The 23,992-nt window shown below is 36.4% G+C and overlaps 1 protein-coding gene across 3 annotated transcripts in view; it reads right to left on the reverse strand.

Moving 5' to 3' along the window:
- Positions 1–5,001: 5,001 nt before the first annotated feature.
- Positions 5,002–23,992, reverse strand: part of LOC149803692 (uncharacterized) — a 51,249-nt gene continuing 32,258 nt past the window's right edge. Inside the window, exons 6-11 of one of the 3 annotated variants that reach the window (XM_089953478.1) lie at positions 20,840–20,977; positions 18,663–18,739; positions 12,862–13,050; positions 11,523–11,702; positions 9,759–9,917; positions 5,002–8,978 (exon numbers count right to left, since the gene is read on the reverse strand). In XM_089953478.1, the coding sequence (XP_089809604.1) occupies positions 9,894–9,917; positions 11,523–11,702; positions 12,862–13,050; positions 18,663–18,739; positions 20,840–20,977 (608 nt within the window). In that variant the 3' untranslated portion in view covers positions 5,002–8,978; positions 9,759–9,893. Of the gene's footprint in view, positions 9,324–9,758; positions 9,918–11,522; positions 11,703–12,861; positions 13,051–18,662; positions 18,740–20,839; positions 20,978–23,992 lie in introns of all 3 variants that reach the window. The other 2 variants (XM_089953477.1, XM_089953479.1) reach the window with 2 other exon arrangements.

The following is a 23,992-nucleotide window of genomic DNA, read 5'->3' on the forward strand; positions in this document are numbered from 1 at the left end:
CAAACGTAGTAATTGTAGTTCTCGTTGTTGTTGTTGCTGCTGCTGTAGTGCTTTGATCAATGACTAAGTGTATTTCGGGATTAATAGGTTAGGCGATCTTATACTTTTTAACGTTTTCACTTAAGAGATTGGATACAATTTCTAAATATATTTTGACAATTTTCTACAGATTAGTTAATAAATCTTCAAATAACTTTTCATAAATCTTTCAGGTTAGCGCGCAAGACATTTATTCGACCCTTCGAGACACTATTTCACCAACTATCGTTAGTATCTTTCTAGCAGACCTTTCATGTGTATTCACATCTCATTGTTTTGAGATGTCAGTATCTGATAGATTACATTAGTGGTTGAACACTCAAGGATACAGGTACCATTGTCATGACAACGCCTTCAATTGACACCTTGCTTGGTGGGTCAACAATGAAATTCAGTTCAGTACTTTGTTCAAGAGTGTACTGTAACCAACTACACGCATGAAGGTAACACTTATTTTATTGCTTGTCTCGCCCATTTACAACATCTCTTGTAAGAGGTTAGACGTATGAGCATGTATATGTTTCTTTCGCATGTTTAATATACCACAATGGCAACCAAAAATTACTCCACATACCAACCAGTATTACACGTATTATATCTTGATCTGCTTGGTATCTTGTGTCTCTCCACTTCGACAGTCTCTGTCTATTGTGGTTTAGCCTTTAGCCTTCTTGTGTTCCACTGAAAGCTTATCATGTTAAGCCAACCAAGTTCGGTTCTAAGTGGGTCTCCCTCTTCGGTGACGCTACCTTCTCAAACCTTCGTTTCAAACTTTCTCCTTCTCACCTTTCATTTACTTCGCAAAATTATGATAGAGAGAAAGCGAAAGACTATGACATACCTTAGGTAACTTTAACTACTTTGAAATATATTAACGTAGACTTGTATTGAAATTCGATAGGTTTTGTAAATGGATACGAGACGGTGTCCAAAATGTGAAATTGTTAAAGACGTCATTGAGTTTGTAAAAGTAGTTTATGTTGCAGACCTTGTATAAGAAAATATATTAAACAGTGTGTGTGCGTGTGTGTGTGGAGAGACAGACAGACATACAAACAGAGGGGAGAAGAATTGTTCACAAAACCGAATACATGGTAATGCTACAAGATTAGATATCGGTACTTCGCACCATTCGCATCACTGGATTTCTCCAGTCCTGGGCAACAAAGAAAACGCTTTCACTAGACCAAAGTAAGAAATATCGACGCTAGTGATAAGAAACATAAGAATTCAAAGTATACAAGTTGGTCCTATGAGAGTAAAATCTGAGGCCATGAAAAGAAGGCTGACAAATTCAAACTCGCCAACTGTATTATTGAGGAGATTTAAGATCGTCTTTACATTTAGAGGTCGTCCATTGCTGCACAGATTTAACAAAGCAGTAAATGAATGCGATATCGATTAGAATTATAGTTGATATCGATACTAGTGAATTTATCGCGTGGCAGCTGGGACACATTTATTATACCGTAGATATTCTCTTACAAGTCAAGCCAGATCTGGGTCGGTGCAGTTTGTTGGGTGTAATCAGTATAACAAACAATATATACCCTGGTTTGCAGGCCTATCATGCTGTGACAGATGAGGATATTTGATGTTTGCAGTTTGACTGAAAATATATTATAGACAGTAGAAGAGTCATTATATCACCTCTTCTCTATCCTTTGTAACCTTTATGTGCTTTGAAATAATCAAACTAGCACATAGAGCTGACAAGCGTATAGACAGGCTGAATGATAAAAAGCCTGTGAAATATCTGATTTTATTAAATGCTCATTTTTTTCCCCGTTAACTTTACATTGTCAGAATCGTTCAATGTTCCCCGATACTGAACGCGCGCGACAATACACATATAGCATTCACGTGAATAAAGGAACTACTTTCTATTGTAAACAAATAATGACGCAGACACCAGCACTTTTGATTTGTAAACAAATCATATACACTCGCGTAAGAGGCTCTTTACGTTGTGGTTATTTAAATTTGTTTCTGAATGAACTAAAACATGTTTCGTGCACTGCAAAAAAAAAAAACAAACAGCTGTTTTGGCACATTCCGCGTTGATACAATGTTACGGATTTAGGCTAGCTACATTATATAAAAGACGGACGAGTATGTCCTTACAAATAACATACAAGTGAAAAGGCATATACTGTCTTCTTTATCTGGTGATAAGAATGGCAAAATAAAATATACTTACAGTTTTACATCCTGAATTTCCTCAAAATGTTTTTTCTTAATTCTGCAAATCCGAATTACATGAGCCATGTCATAGGTTTTCAATCTGGATTACACATTTCGAAAGTGTGCTGTAATTTCGATGAGTAGCGCAACTGCATCCTCCTTACTGCACTCAAAATGAAATACACATTAAATTCCATAGCATCTTTTTGAAAATTGCAATTGAAAGACTTCATATTTTTCCCACGTTATGATTTCAAACATTCAATGACAGAAACAGAAACACATTTGCAGACGTAAACACGCTTCTTCCGCGCCACTTCAATCCGATGTATTTCATGTATAATTTGCACAGATGAATCCAGTCCAAAATCACAAACTTTCGTCGAATCGAAACGAAATACCAAAATATATTCACTCCAGATCAAGTGGAAAAGTCGTTGCAATGCGCATTCATTCACAATATGACTGCAAATTTCAATTTTAACTAGACACGCCATTTTCTTTCGAAAGTTATGTCGACCGCGCGACTAAGTTCAAATTTATCTGGGCGGAGCTATGTGCGCATTTATAATGATGTCATTTTGTAATGTCAAATCTGCGCTTGTGTATTTAGTTTGGAATACGGCATTCGTTCATTTACGTTGTTTCTTGTTGTGTATTTTGTTTAGATAATTAAACCTTAGGTAGAATAAAAAATGAGCATATAATAAAAAGGTTACTGCATTTGTATGGGAAAATATGAACTCGTTCTGTCGGAAGGATATACTGCACTCAAAAGTTCGTGCAGTATTCCATCCGAAAATTCGTTCATATTTTCGCATACAAATGCAGTAACTTATAATCATTAGAGATTATGGAGTCTATCTTAGACCAGATATAATACGGGGGGATGAGATTATATATCAGCTTGGTTCTGCTACTTTACGTAACAACTTATCAGAATAATTAGACCAGTTAGACTAGTGAAATCCACTTGAAGAAGTTGATATAACACAGAGGTGAACATCTACAATCTTCGTGATATTAGCATATTTACCAAACTCTTGAAAAAAGGGCAAGGAATACCATCTTTCGGAATGGTAAGACGCTCAGCAAATCAGACACATGACTGCAAAATTAATATGCCCTTATTTTCGCTCATAAAAAATATTATAGGATATATTGATGACATGATTATATTGTTAAATAACTGATAACCTTAACCAACCAGACGGAAGATGGCTTCATAAGGGGGCGCTCACCAGTTATTATGCACTGTTGAAAGAGTGACGTATGTAAGGTAAGTTGTTTGCATTTAAACATGCACAATGCAGAGAATGTTGGCATACCTCTATGCTACATTCATGTAATGTGGATGATATTTCTTTGGATAATGTACTTTTGGAAACTGTACATGATCTAAGCACATGATCTAACTAAAATGACTGCTCCTTTGTGCTTAAAAATCAGCCTGAATTAGTCTAAACTACACTTTCCATAGCAGCTATGAAAATAGGGAAAATAACTTTTGCCAGACTAGACAATACCAGCTTCTGAAACTGCAATGAATGAATTACCAAATATATAAAATGTAAAATAAGTTATCGGCTCTTTTTTATACAATTTGCCTCTGAAGTTCAGAAAGTGAAAATGACTAAGTGGAGCTAGCACTCTTTTTCAAGGTGAACATCTGGAGTAAGGCCAATCTGCATACTTTATACCCCATATTACACCCATCAATCATACACCAAAATAAAGGGAATTAAAGGTTCTTTAAATTATACCTAAGATATACAAGGTCTTTTTTAAGTAGCCAGTATAACCAGTGAGGAAAGACGGAGAAATTCGTTTTCTTTAAAATTCTAACCCTATGCAAATTGCGAAACTGTAGAGCGCTACCTAAATATATGTGATTCTTACTCATAATTGTGCTTCACAGAGATCTTGACGATTTTAACCCATATATCCATATGTATGTATGTATGTATGTATGTATGTATGTATGTATGTATGTATGTATGTATGTATGTATGTATGTGTGTGTGTGTGTGTGTGTGTGTGTGTGTGTGTGTGATTAGGATTTTTAACGTAGCTTTAACAATTTTTCAGTCATATCGCTACGATGTCTGCAGTGTGGCAGTTTGTAGTGATGTGTAGCACTGGGGCATCATGCCGCAGACATGTAGTATGATGTCCCACCCAATCACATTATCCTGACACCAGGCCAACCAGTCCTAATACTAACCTCTTAATGCTGAGCGCCAAGCGAGGCAGCTGTTAGTACCATTTTTGTAAGTCTTTGGTATGACTCGGCCGGGAATCAAACCCACGACCTCCCGCATCCGAGGCTGACGCTCTTACGACTAGGTCACCGGAGCGGTCCATGTATGTATGTATGTATGTATGTATGTATGTATGTATGTATTTATGTATGTGTGTGTGTATATGTGTGTGTATGTATGTATGTATGTATGTATGTATGTATGTATGTGTGATTGAATAACATTCTTTATGTCCTCTTTGAAAGAGATTACATTCAGTCATTGTTACTATTATATAATAGCCAAATAAATACCTTATTAATATAATGAACAATAAGAAGTCAAGTACTCATATAATGTACAAAGATTGTCATCAGGCCTACTCAATAAAAATTAAGATTATATTTGTCATCTTCATTTTTATGATATCCAGTATGTACAACTCGGGAAAGAAAGTATTTTCTTTTTAAATTTTAATTTCTTTTTTTAAAGTTACCAATCATTATAAATTTACGAATACGGAACACCATACAATAAATGCAGAATATGATAATATTTATTACTATTTAAGATTTGTAAAATGTATGAGTCAAACAGAATGTAGAAATCTTGATATATATTTCCATTACACAATACAAACCAGTACATGTGTGCAGAACGCAGTCATGGAATGTAACATATAACACATCACTGAAGCTGACTTTCGTATAACATCAATGAAGGGCTGAGAATGGACTGCAAAAGTGACATTTACTATCTGAGAATTTTTTCAGTCAAAACAAATGATATAAAAGAACAGAAAACATCTATTAACCCATAGAAGTAATTATCTGTCAGGTTGTTACGCTTACATCATTCACGAGAAGACAAGTTAATGTATTTATGGGAGAACTGACAGATGGGTCGATGGTCTGAGCACGATACTAGTTATATAGTAAAAACAACAAAGATAAGCCCCCACCCCCAAATATAAGGCACAAAGTTACCAAACTCTTTTAAAATATTTCCAAATAAACATAAACATTTTACTCCTACAAGACAAAATAAAGGAGCAAAAATAGTTTAAATTATTTATAATGTAAAAACATAGATGATGATAAGATCATTAAATATATATGCATTGATTTCAACAGCACGGGAACACAATACACGCTTAGTACTAATATTAGTTCCCTTACTCGTACCTCGTGGACAGGGTACTAACATGAGCATATACGCGTTAATGGAGCAAGCCGGGTGTGATTCACACCCGGCGCTCTTTTAGCCTAATAATAACACTTTAAACATATTCCTTGCATATAATCCAATAAAATGAGTAGTCCTCTTATTTAATACCGGAAGTATCGAAAGTCTTTGTAGAAATAGTTGTAAAATCTCGTTTACCTTTTATAGTCGATATTTTCGTTTAGATAATCCGCCATGTTATTTCAAATAATGATTACTTCCGTTCTCAGCCTCGTTTGTTTGTGTGCCATATAAGGACATTGACGCCTTATTTGGAAATGTAAACAAATCGTAGTAAAATAATTTTGGCGCCATTTGGGTCAGAAATTCTGTGCATTGAAAGTAAATACGGTTTATCGGCAACTTTGAAATTCCACCAAGAAGCGATTATTCGCACTTGATTGATAATAATATAGCGTAGAATATCAAAAATATGGTCTGGCAAGCTTTACGTAGAAAAGGGGTCACGGCGAGAGTCTCGCGTTATCTGTCATGGCGGACAGCGTAAGGTTAGAATAACCATGCCAATTTATTTTATCGTGTAAGGGCTTAATAAATTCAAAATAAGCCAAAATTCTTTCACAACATGATTATACTTATGTAGTTGAATTGTACATTGTTTGTTTTTCTGACTTTAGTGATGATTTTTTTTGCTCCATTACATGATATGGGATCAGTTCGTAGCCTCAACCACAACAAAATCAAATTAAGGCTACGACATCGTAGCTAAATACTCGCTATGTGGCAGTGATTAATAGGTAGATTCTAAAAATTGTAAGATATATAATTGTCAAAAACAAAACGCTTTAGGAAGATACAGCCTTTCAAGTAAACACAAACATTTAGTAATTCAAGACAAAAGTTAAAAGGTAAAGATGTTCGAAAGTTTATAATAGGCATATAAACCAAAGATAAATTTAAGATACATAAAAAATATGTGTAACATATTCGGTCACATTTTAAACCGCATCACCTCAAAAAGTCCAAGACTGGATTTAATAGCGCATCATCATAAAGTCGCGAAATTTAGTTTACATATAAAAAAAATGTCTCAATGCGTTCGACAAATAAGTTTTCATCTTTCAGTGGACGCTGGAAGCGTATGCACTCTGGTCGAGTTTCACCATCCACATCATCTCTGCAGTTTGTTCTTAACACAATTACGGATGTGTTGTTCTCAGCTTGTTTGTGGGGTTTTCATTCCATGTAATGTCAACACTTGTTATATAAATCATATTCTTTCAGGAACTCCAAGCTTTCATCTGTTGACATCTCATCAAAAAGTTCAAAACGAAAATCTTCTGTCTCACATGGTATAAGTTGTTACAGTCAGCAAGACTGCGTTCTAACATCTGTTTTCCACTGGCAACGTATGCATCTTTGTTAAGGTTCATATTTGAAGAGATACTCACAAATCACGTGTCCAAAATGCGAGCGGCATAATACCATCTCATCTCTGGGATGTGTTCGATATGAGAGATGCCACTCTCCAATGGCAAGTTTGATGTTCCGATGCTAACTTGTAGATATTTAATTCTGTATAATTTGATAAACACAATAAGCCAATTCATAGAATTTTTAAAGTCACTGTGTGAAATGTTCTATTGAGAAGTGGTAGACTGGGGGCAGCTTCAGCTCCTTTATCTGGTCTTTTGTCACCCTTAATGCCAATGTGACTAGGCAACCAATAATACATAATATTATTCCTTTTTCAAAAGCATGTCTCTGTAAGTCTTGAGCTTTTAAACAGGTTGTCAAAGCTTAGGTTTTCGCAAGGCTTTCAAAGTGAAAGGGAATTCGAATTGATGATAACGTTTGGTTTAGTTTTCAACATAATTCAAAGAGATGAGTTTGGCTGTAATTTCTGCAGTGGAAGTGGTTTCTTTCTGGTACCCAGTTCGAGACTGAGTAATGGCAGCTGCTACTTGGCCTCTATACAGTAGCATAAAACTACGATTGAAGGCTCTGATTTCGTTGAATGTATTTCTTACAAAAGGGGGCGTTTGAATATGTTTGGACATATTTGATGGCATATCAGCATCATTTGTATGCAAATCAAAGGCCTTCAAATCAGGATGCTTCCTGTTGAATTGATCAGAAGTATGCTGAGTGGTTGTCGAGACGTCATTTAAAGGTTTCGCTGTTGTTTAAATGATATGTACACATTTTAAATACCGTCACACTAAGATACCCCTGAATATTTGACCACATTTTGCTCAGCAATTGTGAAGAAGATATAATGTTTTCTAATGTTAGTTACGGAGATCCTACAGTTCGTAAGTTTTCGATTTTAGATCATTTGTGCAAAGCTTTAAGGAGTTTGAGTCAACATATGTCGATCATTTGGTAAAGAAGGTGTAATTGTAAGGTTTACTATTTTTAGTTCTGGCGGCCATATGGTACATTTAATCAACAACATTTGAACAAACTTGAATGGTCTTTAAGCCAGAATTCTTTCTGTTAAAAGTTGGACATATTCTGTTGATTGTATAGACCAGAATTGCTTAGCAGCCACAGGGTGTCTTTTGACAAGATACTTGACACCAATAGCCTCAGCACAATGCAATCTTACATGTGTCCATGTACATGTAAGCACCATTATGTAGACCATCTGTGAAGTGTCCTTTTTTCAGCAGAAGAGATTTAACGATGACCATGCTTTAAGGTGTGTTGGTATAATTTGTAAAATTCAGAAGAACCTTATGCCAAAATGCAGTATGACAAATTATGTTGAACATGTTTGAGAGCAATCATTTAAAGTTTATTTTTCTTCTTCTTTGTAGAAACGGTGGCTTTATCTTTAATTCAGTAGGCAGCGTTTTGTAAAACTTTTTAGATGCCTCTAAGCCAGGATGATATCTTTCAAATGTGGTCAAATTATGTTGTGCTGTTTTTCAGACGTAGTCATTTTATATGTTTTCTTCCGTTTTCTTTTATGGAGAAAGAGTCATTTAAGAAGTTCAAGCAGGGATGCTTTCTGTTAAATCCTTTTCTGCAGCTTTTTAGATATGCGTTTTAAAGGCTTTTCTGTTTTTACTCATAATGGCCATATTTTATGGTGGATGGGCAACATTCGTGTCCACTTGGACTGTTTTATGCCAGATAATGCTCCCTGACATGTTGACGGATATTGGTCCAGCGGTTTCTTAGGAGCTGAAATAGTTTGGATGGATGAGGCATGAAATATGCAAGATCTGCTCGCCAACTATAAGTTCACTGAGCCGTGAATGAACAAGTATGTGAAATGTACAGTGAACGATGAAGGTCAAGTAATTCTGTTTTTTTCTTCTTCTGTTTTGCATGTAAAATAGAAGTTTTTAAGAGCATAAAGGACTAAGTCTACAAGTTACAAATTATTAGAACATGGAGGAATATAATGTTTTAAACTACTTTTAAAATTCGGAAAGTTTTTTTGTGAAAAAGCCCCCTTCTGGGTGCGACATATTTTCTTTTCATCTAGAAGTATGAAACACCTAAATCTCCCATTCGCAGTATTAATGGCAAACTGTAAGGTTCTACACAAGTCAACCAGCAATTTTAGCCTGGATTTGATTGATAATTTTGTGTCCACTCGTCTGAATCTCTCTGAGAAGAAAATATTCTTGAATTCTCAAATGTCTCCCAAGCTTCAAAGCACTATAGTGTAAAAAAAAGCATTCGATTAAGTCTAAATTTTAATCAAATTGTCAATGTTTATGTGAAAATGTATGAAACATTAAAATTCCATGATTTATAGAAGTTCCTTACACTATAAAATCACAATATTTATTTTATCAAAGAAATTAGTACTCGAAAGTTGCAAAAGATAAAATCAGTTTCTAGACCATTTGTTCCCTTACATCATATTTTTCAGTATTTGTTGCCAATGCGTACCTGATTAAATCTTGAAAGATAATTGTTAAGAATAGTGTCATAAGGAATTATCATTTCCTATTTCTCAAATTTGTTCCATGAAGGAATTGATTGCAGTAGACAATATATTTCTTGCCTATACTTAGATATCAGTACAAACTCGAAGGAGATGTTTTGTAAAAGCATATGTAAGTCAGGATTCTATCTACTGTTTCTTACCAATGATCTCAATGCGTGTTCAGTTCTGGAATATTTCTCTTGCAGTTCGTCTAGTTCAGCCTTAAGCTGGTGGTTTAATTTGGTCTTTGAAATTCCTTCCGTATATGTCTCTAGCCCGTTGCTATATTTTTTGCATTAATTCGGGCGTGAAACCTCAAGCTGAATAATAATAATAATAATAATAATAATAATAATAATAAATGATGTCTACATGATGTCTTCTTAGAGGTCATTGTAGCCTTGTGTCATTAATCCTAAAATCATTCGAGTTCAAGAAAGACAACCATGGTACTTGGGAAGTTTGCTGTAGTTATGTACAGTAGTAGTACGTAAGTTATTATGCAATATTTTTTTCTTGTAAAAATTCTTTGCTATTTAGTTACGTACTCGGTAAAAATACACACAGGAAATGCAAAGCAAGGGTAAAAACAACAAAATAAATGAATAATGTCTTTCAGGTATGCAGCAGCAAAATTTGGAACTTTACTTTCAAATGAAATTTGCCCCACCACAAACATTTTCATAAAATTTAAATCATTTTTAAAAAAATTCTTGGTCTGGATTTGACGCATGCAGCTGCTCAATATTCACATTATAAATAAACGTTTTGCAGCTGTGCTTTTACTTTGGTTATTTATTGTTCTTTGTGATGCAAGAATATATCTCTAGTTTTGTTTTCGTTACCATAGTTTTCCATGATCTACCGCATGTCCAATGTGCTATTTCACAGCTTTAACTTTTGTCTTTCAGCATGTTAATTCTTTATTCTTTTATCACATAACAGGTGTATCCCTTGCCTTTCGTCGCATTATATTAGTTCGTATGTGCTCATCTATGAACAACGTATACAGTTAATGCTTCTAAGTTTGCTTCTCTCTTTAAGGTTCTCTACTTCTTACTACAGTTGCACTGTATCTATGGACGCTGCATGCTTTCAACTCTAAGACACGAGTGCATATCTTATGATTTTAAGTTTCTCAATTTAATATTTTTTAAGTGTCTTCTGTGTGCTTATAAATGTTCACTGCACAATTCATTCTTATTATAAGTAAGCATTTTTTCTCTGTAATATTAGATTAAACATTTTAGACTCGAAATTAGCGTCTTTTATCTCGCCTTTATTATAACACTAAGTTCAAAAAGTGTATTCATACTCGGAACGGTAACACTCCAACAGTAACATTAATTCCAATTAATAATTTAAATAAATAACTGAAACTTATTCCACTAAGACTGGCGTTAAGATTTGGAATAATGAATATATATTTACTTATATAACACACTAAGATACAATAACAAAACCAGAATGAGGGTCATTTTCCCCATTAAATTAATAAACACTATCTTGTCTAGAAACATCCAATGTCAAAATGCCACATAAACATATTACCTCCAAGTAGTAATGATCATAATTTATAATCTAAAATTATACACACGAATTAGCTGTGTAATATGTTGTTGTTGTTTTTTTTTTATATACAGGAAAATGATATTCGTCATGTAGACCCAACTCCTCCCCTCAATTATGGATAAAGGTCAACCACACAATACAAATTAAATATACATAACATATAAAACATATAAACATGGACAAAAATCAACACATAATACAAATTAAATATACATAACAATGTATGTTGAAATTTTTTTGAACTTTTAAAAACGAAACTTCAATATTGATTTATTAAGTTTATTAGGGATTAAAGGCTGACAAAAATTACAAAGGAAAGTAAGCTGATATCTGTTAAGATTCATCCTGTCTACCTGTCTGACTTTCATCTCTCTTTCCTCCAAATCACTATTGGTGCTAGATAGTTCTTCCATCTTCTCAGTCTGAGTTCTTGCACCAGGCTCCAGAGTTTTGTGTTTGGCCTGATACTTGATGCTACTAGACTGTTTAGAGATTCCTTGTGGCTTTACTTCCTGAATGGGCCTCCTACCAACCTGAGAAATAGACCCCTATGTATAAAAAGTGTATTCACACTCCCAACGGTAACAATGCAACAGTAACACAACAGTACATAACGCTGATTTCGTAATATTACACTTATTCACATATGAACTATATCCAAACATCGTAACACATATATGTTCATGGATCGATATTAGCTCATAAAGAAATAAAAATCAATAAAATTAAATTAATTTCTCTGGTGATCTGGAGACCTTTAAGGATTAAATATTCACACATGATATAAATAAAAAGATATTCTGAGAAGAGAAGTAGAAGTACAAAGTTTCATCTTTTCTTCCCCATATGTGAAATATTCTGGTAGTCTATCTTTATCCGAGTTCTTGCATCATTAAGACTTTTGTGCAGATTTTCAAGTCGGTGGTCATTGCAACGAATTTCTGTTTTTACCTAAACAGAAGAGCAACATGGAATCTTTGGAATGTAAAATGATGATGAGACTTAACAATGACAATTATATCTTTCAGATAAAAGTGACTAAGGTGCATGTATGAAAATTTATTAAACCCTGAAAAATGACAATTCAATATTGACTGATTAGGGAATGGAAACCAAAGGGAAGTAATTTAAAACCAGTAAAGGAAACTCTTAAAAATGAAAATTAAATATTGATTTATTAGGGAATGGAAACCAAGGGGAAGTAATTTAAAATCAGTAAAGGTTTATCCTGTCTATGTGTCTGAGTTTAATCTGTCTGTGACATGTACCGCTCCGGTGGCCTAGTGGTTAGAGTGTCCGCCTCGGATACGGGAGGTCGTGGGTTCGATCCCCGGCCGAGCCATACCAAAGACTTACAAAAATGGTACTAACAGCTACCTCGCTTGGCGCTCAGCATTAAGAGGTTAGTGTTAGGACTGGTCGGCCTGGTGTCAGGATAATGTGACTGGGTGGGACATCATGCTACATGTCTCAGGCATGATGCCCCAGTGCTAGACATTACTATAAACTGTCACACTGCAGACATCGTAGCGATATGACTGAAACATTGTTAAAGCTACGTTAAAAAATCCAAATCACAAATCACTATCTGTGACTTATTAGGTTCATTAGGGAACTGACGACAGACAAAAATTACATTGCAAATAAACAAAGGGAAGTAGGTTGATATCTGTCAAGATTCATCCTGTTTACCTGACTGACTTCCATCTCTCTTTCCTTCAAATCAGTATTGGTGCAATGAAGTTCTTCCATCAACTTCTCAGTCTGAGTTCTTGCAACAGGTTCCAGAGTTTTGTGTTTGGCCTGAGAGCTCTGCTTGATCTTACTAGAATGTTTAGATATTCCCTGTGGCTTTACTTCCTGAATGGGCCTCCCACCGACCTGAGACAGTAGAACCCTTATAGTTTCAGATCGAAACATCATATGGCAAATCTAATATATTTTATATTTGATTTAAAACATCTGTTCTAGTTTAATCAGTGCATAATATTTAGAGGAAAAATAACTTTGTGGATATGATGCATATGCCAGTGATATATATATCAAATCTAACATTAACAGATTATGAACTATTGCCATTTAACATTAATACTTTCTTTTCTAAAGGTTAAAACTTATCAACAGTCTCTCATATAGATTAATGTTCAAATGGCCTACAAAATTTGAATGAATCAACAAGAAGCTAATCTCTCTCTCTCTCTCTCTCTCTCTCTCACACACACACACACACACACACACACACACATGCTCATCACCACACCCGAACCTCAATAAGTAAGAAATTTTTTTTTCCTATGTTGGAGATAGCATGCTGACAACAAAAGTGGAGTAAGAAGATAATCATCGTGGCATTTGGTCATGATATGTATGTATGTATGTATGTATGTATGTATGTATGTATGTATGTATGTATGTATGTATGTATGTATGTGGTTTGACTGCACTTCGTCAGAATCCGGACTGTAAAGTGGCGATTAAAAGTATAGTTCTAAAAGCATAAACGTTAAAAATGCAAAAACTTGAAGAAGTTAAATCTTTTACACAAAAAATAAAAAATAAACAAACAAATCTCCCGCTTGACAAACATTGCAAAGTTCACGATACTGAAATCTTCTCACGACCTTTGAGACAGAGCTTTGATGACACACGGTACTAAATGTATGTATAAATGGGAACCAGTCTGGGAAAGGGTGACCATAAAATAGAGTATATATGGGTTTAGATGGCCAGGATTGGTTAATAATGTAAGTTACTTTTAGGAAAAAGAATCTTTGAGAGCTTATCCTAGTAGTAACTGAAAAAATAGAGATATTGCTTTATGATGGAATTGCAGTTTTTTAACATTCTTGAGTTTGGAACACTCATCACTGAAATTAGCACCTGACTCGTTGGTGCAGAATTCAAAGCACACGTTTCAAGCACATGTAGGTCCAGAAAATGCCGCGGATCATATCCTTTTCTCTACACACAAGCTGACATCCAGGTTTCGTCTATACTGATAAATATAGGTTTGATCATGAGCACAAAGAAATTTAAAGTTATTAAATTTTTAAAGCCATGGTGTTTGCATAGGTTGACACTGAATTAATGACACGAGTCCTTAAAGCTGATAGGAAGTCATGATATTGTAAAGTTTCGTTGCCAAATTTCAAGACCTTTGGAGGAAAAGTGTTGAAAAGGGGAAACGACATACATCAGTGACCTTGACCTTGCAGATGAAACTTTGGCTGTAAGACATGAAACGAAACTCTTCAAACAAAACGTCCAAGGTAACACATTTTTAAAAAAATTTCATCACAACAAAGGCCAGGACTATCATAGTTGAGTCAACCATCTGATCATTGCTGGAATCTGCGTGACCATTACCACAAGGTCAAAAGCTTGGACACGCTTGTGGCAGACTGCGCTGTCTTCACATTAATTCATTCTTAGTATTATCAAATTCTATTATTGTATGTATCAAATATCAATGTAGAAGCAACACCTAAATCTTTGATGCAAATTTTCTATCACAGTGTCCTTGATCAAAGGGTCCTTACACGAGCAAAAGTGTCAACAAAATGAATTGTCTCAGCACTTTAATGAATCGACCCATGTATGAATAACGTTTATTGATGGGTTTAGGAAATATAAGCAATGAAAACATTCAGAATCAAATTACTAACGCACTATTATATTCATTTGACCTTGACTCCAAGGTCAAATAAGTTGAGCGAACATGTTGCAGAATACATTGTCTAAGAGTCTTCTCAACAACGGGTTTAGAAACCACACCCAAATTTAAAGTCTTTAACACAAACTGCAACAAAAATATTATGTGACTGTCACCTTGACAAAAAAGATCAAAGGGGAGAGGGAGCGTGAATGAATTAACATAGTTTCATGATGATTTGTTCAAAGTATTAACAAAATCCATTAGGAAATATAAGCAAATTAATAACTTCAAGCAAAACGTGTTCATGCCTGTGAAATCTAGTCAGTGACTCTACGATCAAAGAGGCGAGAGTTTATGTCGCACGCTACATAGTCATGGTCACATAATGAGTCATCTTTAGAATGCACAAAACCCATCGAGGAATTTTGGTAAATAAACAAATGAGAAAATTCTGAGCACAAAAATACAACTTAACACAAATTTTCTATGACTGAGAATCTGACACATAGGTCAAACTGGCATGTGAGAATGTCACGGAATGAATTATCACAGTTTCTTAATAATTCACCCCAAGTATAAATAATGTCCAGCAATGGATTTAGGAAACATAAGCAAATAATAAATGCAAATCCAAATATTAACAAAATGTGTTTATGCCTGTCGCATTGATCTGAAGGTCAAAGAGGGGGTAAGTGAGACTGTCACATCAATTATTGTCCTAGCTTTATAATGATTTATTCGATTTATGAACAAAATCTATGAAGCAATTTAGGAAATGTAACACAATAAAAAAAGTACCCTAACGAATTTTAATGCAAAATGATTTTGACTGACATTGTGACCCAACGTTAAGCTACATTATGAACTGAATCCATCGAAGGGTTAAGGAAATGTGAAAAATGAACACGCTTTTGTTCGATAGTAATCTCAATACTAATACCGTGGTCAATGGGTAATCGAGAATATCGCAGAAGGAACTATTTTAGTTTCATAATTACTCATGCCACGTATCTAAAACAATTATGAAGGAGTTTGGGAATGTAAGCAAATAATAAAACTTTCAAGAAAAAAACTTAACAAACTGTTGTGATGAGCGGCAAACAAAATGTCAATTTCCAATTAACGTGGCCTCGACAAAAGAATTTGGAAACAATAATTTAATGTCATCTACATAAGTGTAACATAATGGCTGCCAAATTTCAGTTATTTACATTCTGTAGTTTCAAATCAAGCATGCCCAAAGAGCTTCCTTGGTAGTAGGTAATGGTTGCACGAACACAACATGCAGATTTTTCTTTTAAAAATCGGAATCTCGCAGCATTTTAGTCTTATTTGAACCTAACTAAACTAGAAATGTATCAGTATTAGAACAATTTTCTGTGCGTGTAATAAATACAAAAAGAATAAGAAAAAACTGACGCAACCATATACCCATGTATGAACAGACATATGCATAAATGTAATTGGTTCATTTGGAACGTTATTATTGGCAATCGATTTTCAAAGAAGAAAATGGTTTCCCAGGGACACAAAGCACAAACCTCAGACCTACACTGGTACCTATAAATCAAAATCAGGAAGATCTGAAATCAAACGATATGATGTTAAACGTCAGTATATGATGTCATAAAATGCTTGAAATGAAATTCTTTGAAATACAAAGTCGCCTGTTGGATTAGTCTAAAATCGAACAACCCTTGCGAAAGTAAATCTGTGGATACCAAAACAAGAGGATTGACAGTTAGGGGACATAATTCATAATAATAATGTTGTGGAATGCCTCAAATCAAACTCATTTAAAGTTCATAGCCTCATAAAGTAAAACGCATACGTTCTCCGATATTTCTACAACAGTTAAGCAACATTATTTAAAACTGAACGAGTGCATGACATACACGCAACCCTAAAATGCAACAGACAAATGGACAGACATAAGAAGTGAATGACAGACATGTGCTATCCTGTAAGACTTCTGAATTTTGGGGAATAGAGGAACAAAAATATAAATATATAACAGATTCATGTTCTAGGTATTCAATTACAAATTTTATATCAATTGACGATAATTTAAATATTTGATTACTAATTCTTGCACCAATTCGATTTAGATCTTTTAAATCAGCCCCAAAAAGGAAATCGCTGTCATTATTTGTACCCCATATAAGAATAAATACATATGATTTAAAAAAGTGAATCTTGATGAGAAAAGTGCATACATAAACGCATTGTATAAACATTTTTCCAAAGAAAGCAAAAAATTTTAACACTATTTACTAATTTATTTATTTTTTCAAAATTGATTCACTTAACATTATGGAGAAGCTAGAAATGTGTTCATATGACACAAATGTCCCCGCCAATAGCATGCAATTTATGGGGAAAATAAAAAGTTGTTTTGCCAAAAAAATGGTCAGTAATAACAATTTTCTTATGTAGACAATCTTACTGTGCAAACGCCATTGCGATTATAAATACATTAGCAGGTATTGATGCATATTATGAATAAAGGTCTGAGAAATATGCAAATAAGACGGGCAATCAAATAATTATGTTTTAGATCGAATCAAGATGAAATCAACAAACCTTCATCCCCATATGCCCATTATTAGGCTAAATCCATGTTTTGTCATTGTAATTTCATGTGAAGGTACTGTGTTGCTTTCCTTCCTACAAGGTTCAAATTTAGATTCATTTAGCTTTGTTCTGCTTACGATGACCAACATTCTCGTTTTATGTAACATTTTCTCACCCACCCAACCCCATCCATACAGATGGAAGAAGATATGTTGATGACCTTATGTTGAAAAGAGCACAGGGGCATACTTTGCATCAGGCAAAATACATGGCGAGGAGGGGTAGATAAATGCTTAGCTTTCAAACCAAATATCTCTATTGTTTGATTTTTCTCAAAGGTGTAGTATACTAGTTTAACTGGAAAAGGGGAGGTAACTCCTCAATATACTCCTGATCATGTGCAGCCTGTTTGTGTTTTTTTGTGGTGGTGGTATGCACCTTTCAGATGTTCCAGATCATTTTTACGATTGTCCTATAGGCTGCCCAGGGTCAGTAAGTGGTGAGTGGTGGGTGGGTGGGGCTCGTGCCTTGCTGGTGAGTACATACTAGAGATTTATTATTTATGTTTGACCCTAACACCGTGCACTTCAGTTTCCGTTCAATAACCTTTGAAGGGTTTCATGGACAGAAGTCAAATAAAGAAAGGAAGGCCACATTAAGAAGACGCAGATCGCGTTTGATTTTCATTGTCCACCAGCAAAACTGAGATTTATTTAATTACTTTTAAATTTTTAGCTGAAGTAATCTTTGGCATCATGTGTGAAATAGCCCATTTAATAATAATGGAACTTGGTTACGCAAATCTGAACACAGTAATTCAACATACGATATTGGCATCATGGATGTTGCTGCTACTGCCACAAAAAGTGACATCTATAATTTCATGCTATCTTTTATCAAAACTCTTGGACACGAGCAATTTAAGGAAACAAGACAACCGCAGACAACCTTGAGTATCCAGATGATTACAGCTATCTCTACAAACCAATAAATCGACTATTTTCCTTTATTTTCCTGTCAGCTAATTACAACCGAGTGCTCATCAAAAATGGAACTAACGTTTCAGTCATTGAGTTAAAATGGTAAATGTGTATGGCCCCAGGAAGACAGCAGTGATTCAGACAAGAAATTGTTTTACACAAATAGTTATACAGTAACTCTAAGTGTCTTCCATAACTATCGATTCCCTTTTTCAGCTAAAAAAAAAATACCAAAAAGCTGACAAGAATTTACCGAAGTTTAAACCTTTAGGAGCATCATTTACCTTTGATTTTGTTGATATTATCTTTGGTGGCAGTGGACACGCACTTGCTGCCGCCTTCGAGCAGCTTGCTGTTCTTCCTAAGGAAATAATATATTTATGAATTAATAAGTTGTACGAATGAAGAAGTTGTTTACAAATTAATAAGCTGTGTACAAATTAATAAGTTGTTTGCATGATCATACTCTAAATCGATTATCACATGTTTGCCGTTAACAGACAAGACAAAAAGTTAGGGCAATATTTTATGGTATGTCTCACTGCTCTCCCCTTCCCCCTTTTCTCCTCCTGGTATGGCAGAACATGATTTGTATCTGCAATTGCTCGAAGTAAACAGTAAAATGTTGTCCTTCAATGGCAATTGTCAGCGGCATTTTTGATTCATGAAACCCCCTGACGTGTCACCAGATTGACATAGTGTTTATACAATCTCCCATCGAAGCACTGCATTAACGAATTTGTTTGGTGCCCCCATATACGGTCAGCAGTCTGATTCCTAGATCCTTGGTATACAAGGGTAAATAGTAACACATTCAAGGTTATTCATTTCCCTAGGGTCTCTGGCTTTCTTCTACCCAAATTAGCAGCTCAGTTCAGTACCTGCTGTCAACATTGTCTGTAAGTACTTAGATTGTCTCATGGCCAGTACCTGCTGTCAACATTTTGTCTGTAAGTACTTAGATTGTCTCATGGCAATCAGACCGAGTTTGTGTGCATCAAACACTTTTTAACTGAACCGATCAAAGATAACAATAAAATTTACGCGCTGTCAAGTATTATTATTATACAAACAACTGGCATTACATTACTTGTATTTTTCAATAAATTCTCCTCTAATTCAAGACTCTGTAGCATAACGAGCAGGTAAACATCATTAGGGCATCCAGTTCTGCTACCATAGAATAGGATTTCCTCAAATTATAACCGATTTGTATGTGTAGCGCACACATATTGTATCTCTGGTCATAATTAACGTCACGGTAACCAAATCTGACAGTCCCGTATAAATTCATACATGAGATGCTAAAAAACTGAAGCTGCAGCAGATGTCTACAACACTGTTGGGAATATTGCCTTTTTTGTCACAAAAATGTATGTCTGTCTAATTTGTGGAGTTGTTTTGTTTTTCTTCAGTTTTAACAGGTGTTCTTGTTCCACCATGACCGAAGCAAGAACCAAATAAACAGGGTACTGTACATTTTATTTGTTTCAATATTATGAATTGTTTCAATCTTTCAGAATGTCGGCCGGGCTTGACTTGCCAGTAGGATGTATCTCCTAGAGACGATAACTGGAGCTATTTTTGTGTATCCAACAAATGTTGATATTGTTTCATGGAAATAGAATCGATATAAGAAACAATCTAACAATTTAATCAACAATACGACCAACAATTGGAAAAAAGATGGAGAGGGGCTGGATTTTGATATTGGCGCCTACTGTCGTATGGTGAACTACTGCAAAATGTCATCTCACGCACGTCATCAGCAGACGCCAAGTGTTCAACATAGCAATTATATATTTAGCGGTTCGTTTATTTGTTAGAGAAAAAAATGTATCTGCAATATGCAATAAAGTGCACAAGGATAACACAATAGCTGGACTAACTATCCAGTACTGGACACCATGACCGTATGCTTAAATATTGTCTTGACACTGCCAGTCATGAACGTATATTTAAATGAAAAGCAATAGTTGTATTAACAATATCACAGCATATTCAGGACAATATTCAATTGAAAATATTGTTATCTAGGGATATTTTAGAACAAACTCATTAATAATAATAATAATAATAATGATAATAATAATAATAATAATAATACATTTATTATTATTATTATTATTATTATTACTGAATAATTAATTAACAATGCTACTAATATTACTACAACTAAACAAGTAATAAATATAGGGCACTGGTGAGGAAAAGTAGGAGGAAAAGAAGGATATCAAAGAAAATATTATTTGATATTGATAATATTTTTTAAAGATATAAGGAGATACAATCATTATGTACATGTGTAACAGTAATAATTAAGATGTGTTTTACTTTTCCGATGGGACGACCGTAAAATGTTTGCAAGCAATGTGATTTTAGGTGAAGCTAACTTGCATGGAGAAAGTTGACTACCAAAATATTTGTCCAACACTGACACACAAATGCTTCTTGAATATACCTTCTGTATCAGCTAACATCTCATTTGTGTCTTGAAGCTGCTTGGCCAAGTCATCTTTCTCTACTTGCACCTTTGTCAATATTTCTCGGTACTTTTGACATTCTGACATAAGTTGAATTTTGTCTTCATACAGAACCACTGAAATGGCAATATTAATAGAATATATGTTGGGGTTTGTATCAAGACAAAGACATCCTATTGGAGTGGTTACATTATTTGACTTTTGCAAGCCAATTCTCGTTACCTAGTGACATCATGTATGACAGCTGGTTGGTGTGATTTCGTATCAGATGCGCGTCAAAAATGAAGCTGATTGTGTGATAGGAAGATCAGCAGCATCAGCGAGCTACCATTGATGCATATATAATATAATTTATGTTCGTGTACATATCACAAACGTGCTTTAAATAAACTCAATCTCGACTTAAGATATCCTCAACTTATATTTTAAGAACAGGTTAGTCGCTTTATTTGCCCAAAAATCAGCAATCTATCCGTGTCGAACTCGTTTCATGTTTTTGGAGGTACATTATTTGATCAGAGTGCATGTTTAAAACAATAAAATCCAAAGAAAATTTGTCTTCTGCCGACTATGGTGAGCACATAAATATTCATAAAAACGAAATCGGATTCTGACCTTTAAGGTTGAGCTGTAAAGTTACTGGTCAGACCTGGAAATTAACCAAAGTGTATTGCCCTTTTTCAAACGGTATTAGAGGAAATATGCAAAGAAAAATGTATCGGTGACCTTACCCTTCAAGATAACACATTGACTGGGACACTTGAGATGCATCAAACTGAAAGCAATTGTGCCAAGTTCAATCCTGTGTCTCAAACAGGTGTTATTTCTTGGCATCCGTCCGTCTACGAGAGATGATGGCATAGCTCCAAAGTACGCTTTTGCTTATCCTTTTTTTCAGCTCTTTTTTCAGCTTGCTTTATTCTTCTCTTTTCCTCTGCGTTTTGAACTCCCTGCCTGACAGCTAGACGCCAGCTGGAACGGTTGTTTGCACAGCTCTCCCAGTCGTTGACATTGATGTTTGCTGTCTTCATATCCTTCTTGCAAACATCTTTGTAGCGCAGATGTGGTCGTCCAGTTGGTCGTGCACCTTCTGCTAACTCCCCATATAACAGGTCCTTGGGAATGCGACCTGGGTCCATTCTCTTGACATGGCCGAGCCAGCGAAGGCGCCTCTCGCTGAGTATGGAGAACATGCTGTTCATGTTGGCGCGTTCTAGAACCTCTGTGTTGGGTACTTTGTCCTGCCACTGGATGTGCAGAATGCGCCGCAGACATCTCAGGTGGAAGCTGTTGAGTTTCCTCTCGTGTCTTGCATAGGTGGTCCATGTTTCGCTGCTGTAGAGAAGTGAGCTGAGCACGCACGCTTGGTAGACACGCAGTTTGGTCTTCTCTGTGAGGTTGGGGTTGTTCCAGACCCTCTGGTTAAGTCTGGCCATCACTGCTGTTGCCTTGGCAATCCTGCCGCCCACCTCAGAATCAATGGAGAGTGAGCTGGAGATGTTAGACCCGAGGTATGTGAAGTTCTCGACAACTTCCAAATTGTACCCATCGATGGAGACAGAGGGAGGGGAGTCTGTGTCCTGTGCCATGACATTTGTTTTCTTCAAACTGATGGTCAGTCCAAATTCCTTACATGCATGGGAGAGGCAGCATACCAGCTGCTGAAGTCCATCTTCCGTGTGTGATGTCAAGGCTGCATCGTCGGCAAAGAGCAATTCACGGATGAGTACCTCTGTGACTTTAGTCTTAGCACGGAGACGGGAGATGTTGAACAGCTTGCCGTCAGCCCTGGTATGGATGTACACTCCCTCGCTGCAGTCCTTGAATGCGTACTGGAGAAGCATGGAGAAGAAGATGGCAAAGAGCGTCGGTGCAAGGACACAGCCTTGTTTGACTCCGCTAACGACTGGGAATGCTTCAGATGTTGCGCCATTGAAGCACACTGTGCTGTGCATGTTCTCGTGGAATGACATAATGACAGCAAGCAGACGTGGGGGGCAGCCGATCTTCTGCAGGAGTCTGAAGAGTCCACTCCGACTAACCATGTCAAACGCCTTCGTCAGGTCTATGAAGGCAATGTAGAGGGGCATCCGCTGCTCGCGACACTTCTCCTGCAGCTGACGTAGTGAGAAGATCATGTCTACAGTTGACCTGCCGGCTCGAAATCCACACTGTGATTCTGGGTAGACGCGGGAGGCTAGGATCTGCAAGCGTGCCAAGGCAACACGGGCGAAGGCCTTTCCGACGATGCTGAGGAGGGAGATGCCCCGATAGTTGTTGCAGTCGCTACGGTCTCCTTTGTTTTTGTACAAAGTGACGATGTTGGCATCACGCATGTCCTGTGGGATGTATCCCTGTTCCCAGCAAAGGCAGAGGAGTGTGTGTAGGGGCTGGAGCAGTGCTGGTTTTCCGCTCTTGAGGACTTCAGGCGGAATGACGTCACTTCCAGGAGCCTTCCCACAGGCAAGGCAATCGATGGCTTTTCCGAGCTCTTCCAGGGTGGGCTGTGTGTCTAGCTCCTCCATGACAGGCAGGTCTGGAATGGCGTCCAGGGCAGTTCCAGTGACATTGTTTTGGGTTGCATATAGCTCGAGATAGTGCTCAACCCATCGCTGCAGTTGTTTCCCCTGGTCTGTGATGACTTCGCCCGTCTTGGACTTGAGGGGGGCGGTCTTGTAGCTGGGGGGGCCTGTCGCTTTTTTGATACCCTCATACATTCCTCTTGTATCCCCGGTGTCAGCAGCTGTCTGTATACTGTTGCAAAGGTTCAGCCAGTAGGTGTTGGCACAGCGGCGGGCGGTCTTCTGGGCGTTATTCCTTGCAATCCTGAGGGCTTGTAGTGTTCTGGGGCTAGGTGCAGCCTTGTATGCCAGGAGGGCTTTCCTCTTTGCCTCAGTCACGGGCTCCATCTCCTCCCAGTTTGCCTCATACCAGTCGACATTCTTTCGCTCCCTCTTCCCGTAAGCTGTGATGGCTGAATTGTACACAGAGTCACGGATATGGGACCACTTGGAATCAATGGTGTCATCAGGTGTCACTTTGGTGAGGGCTTCCTTCAGTTTGCTGATGAACTGCTGTGTTTTCTCTGGGTTGCTTGCACAGTAGGTGTTGATACTTGGGTGACCCTTCTT

Source organism: Sinohyriopsis cumingii, chromosome 3 (assembly GCF_028554795.1).
Source record: "Sinohyriopsis cumingii isolate HCF-2022 chromosome 3, ASM2855479v2, whole genome shotgun sequence".
NCBI classification, from domain to species: Eukaryota; Metazoa; Mollusca; class Bivalvia; order Unionida; family Unionidae; genus Sinohyriopsis; species Sinohyriopsis cumingii.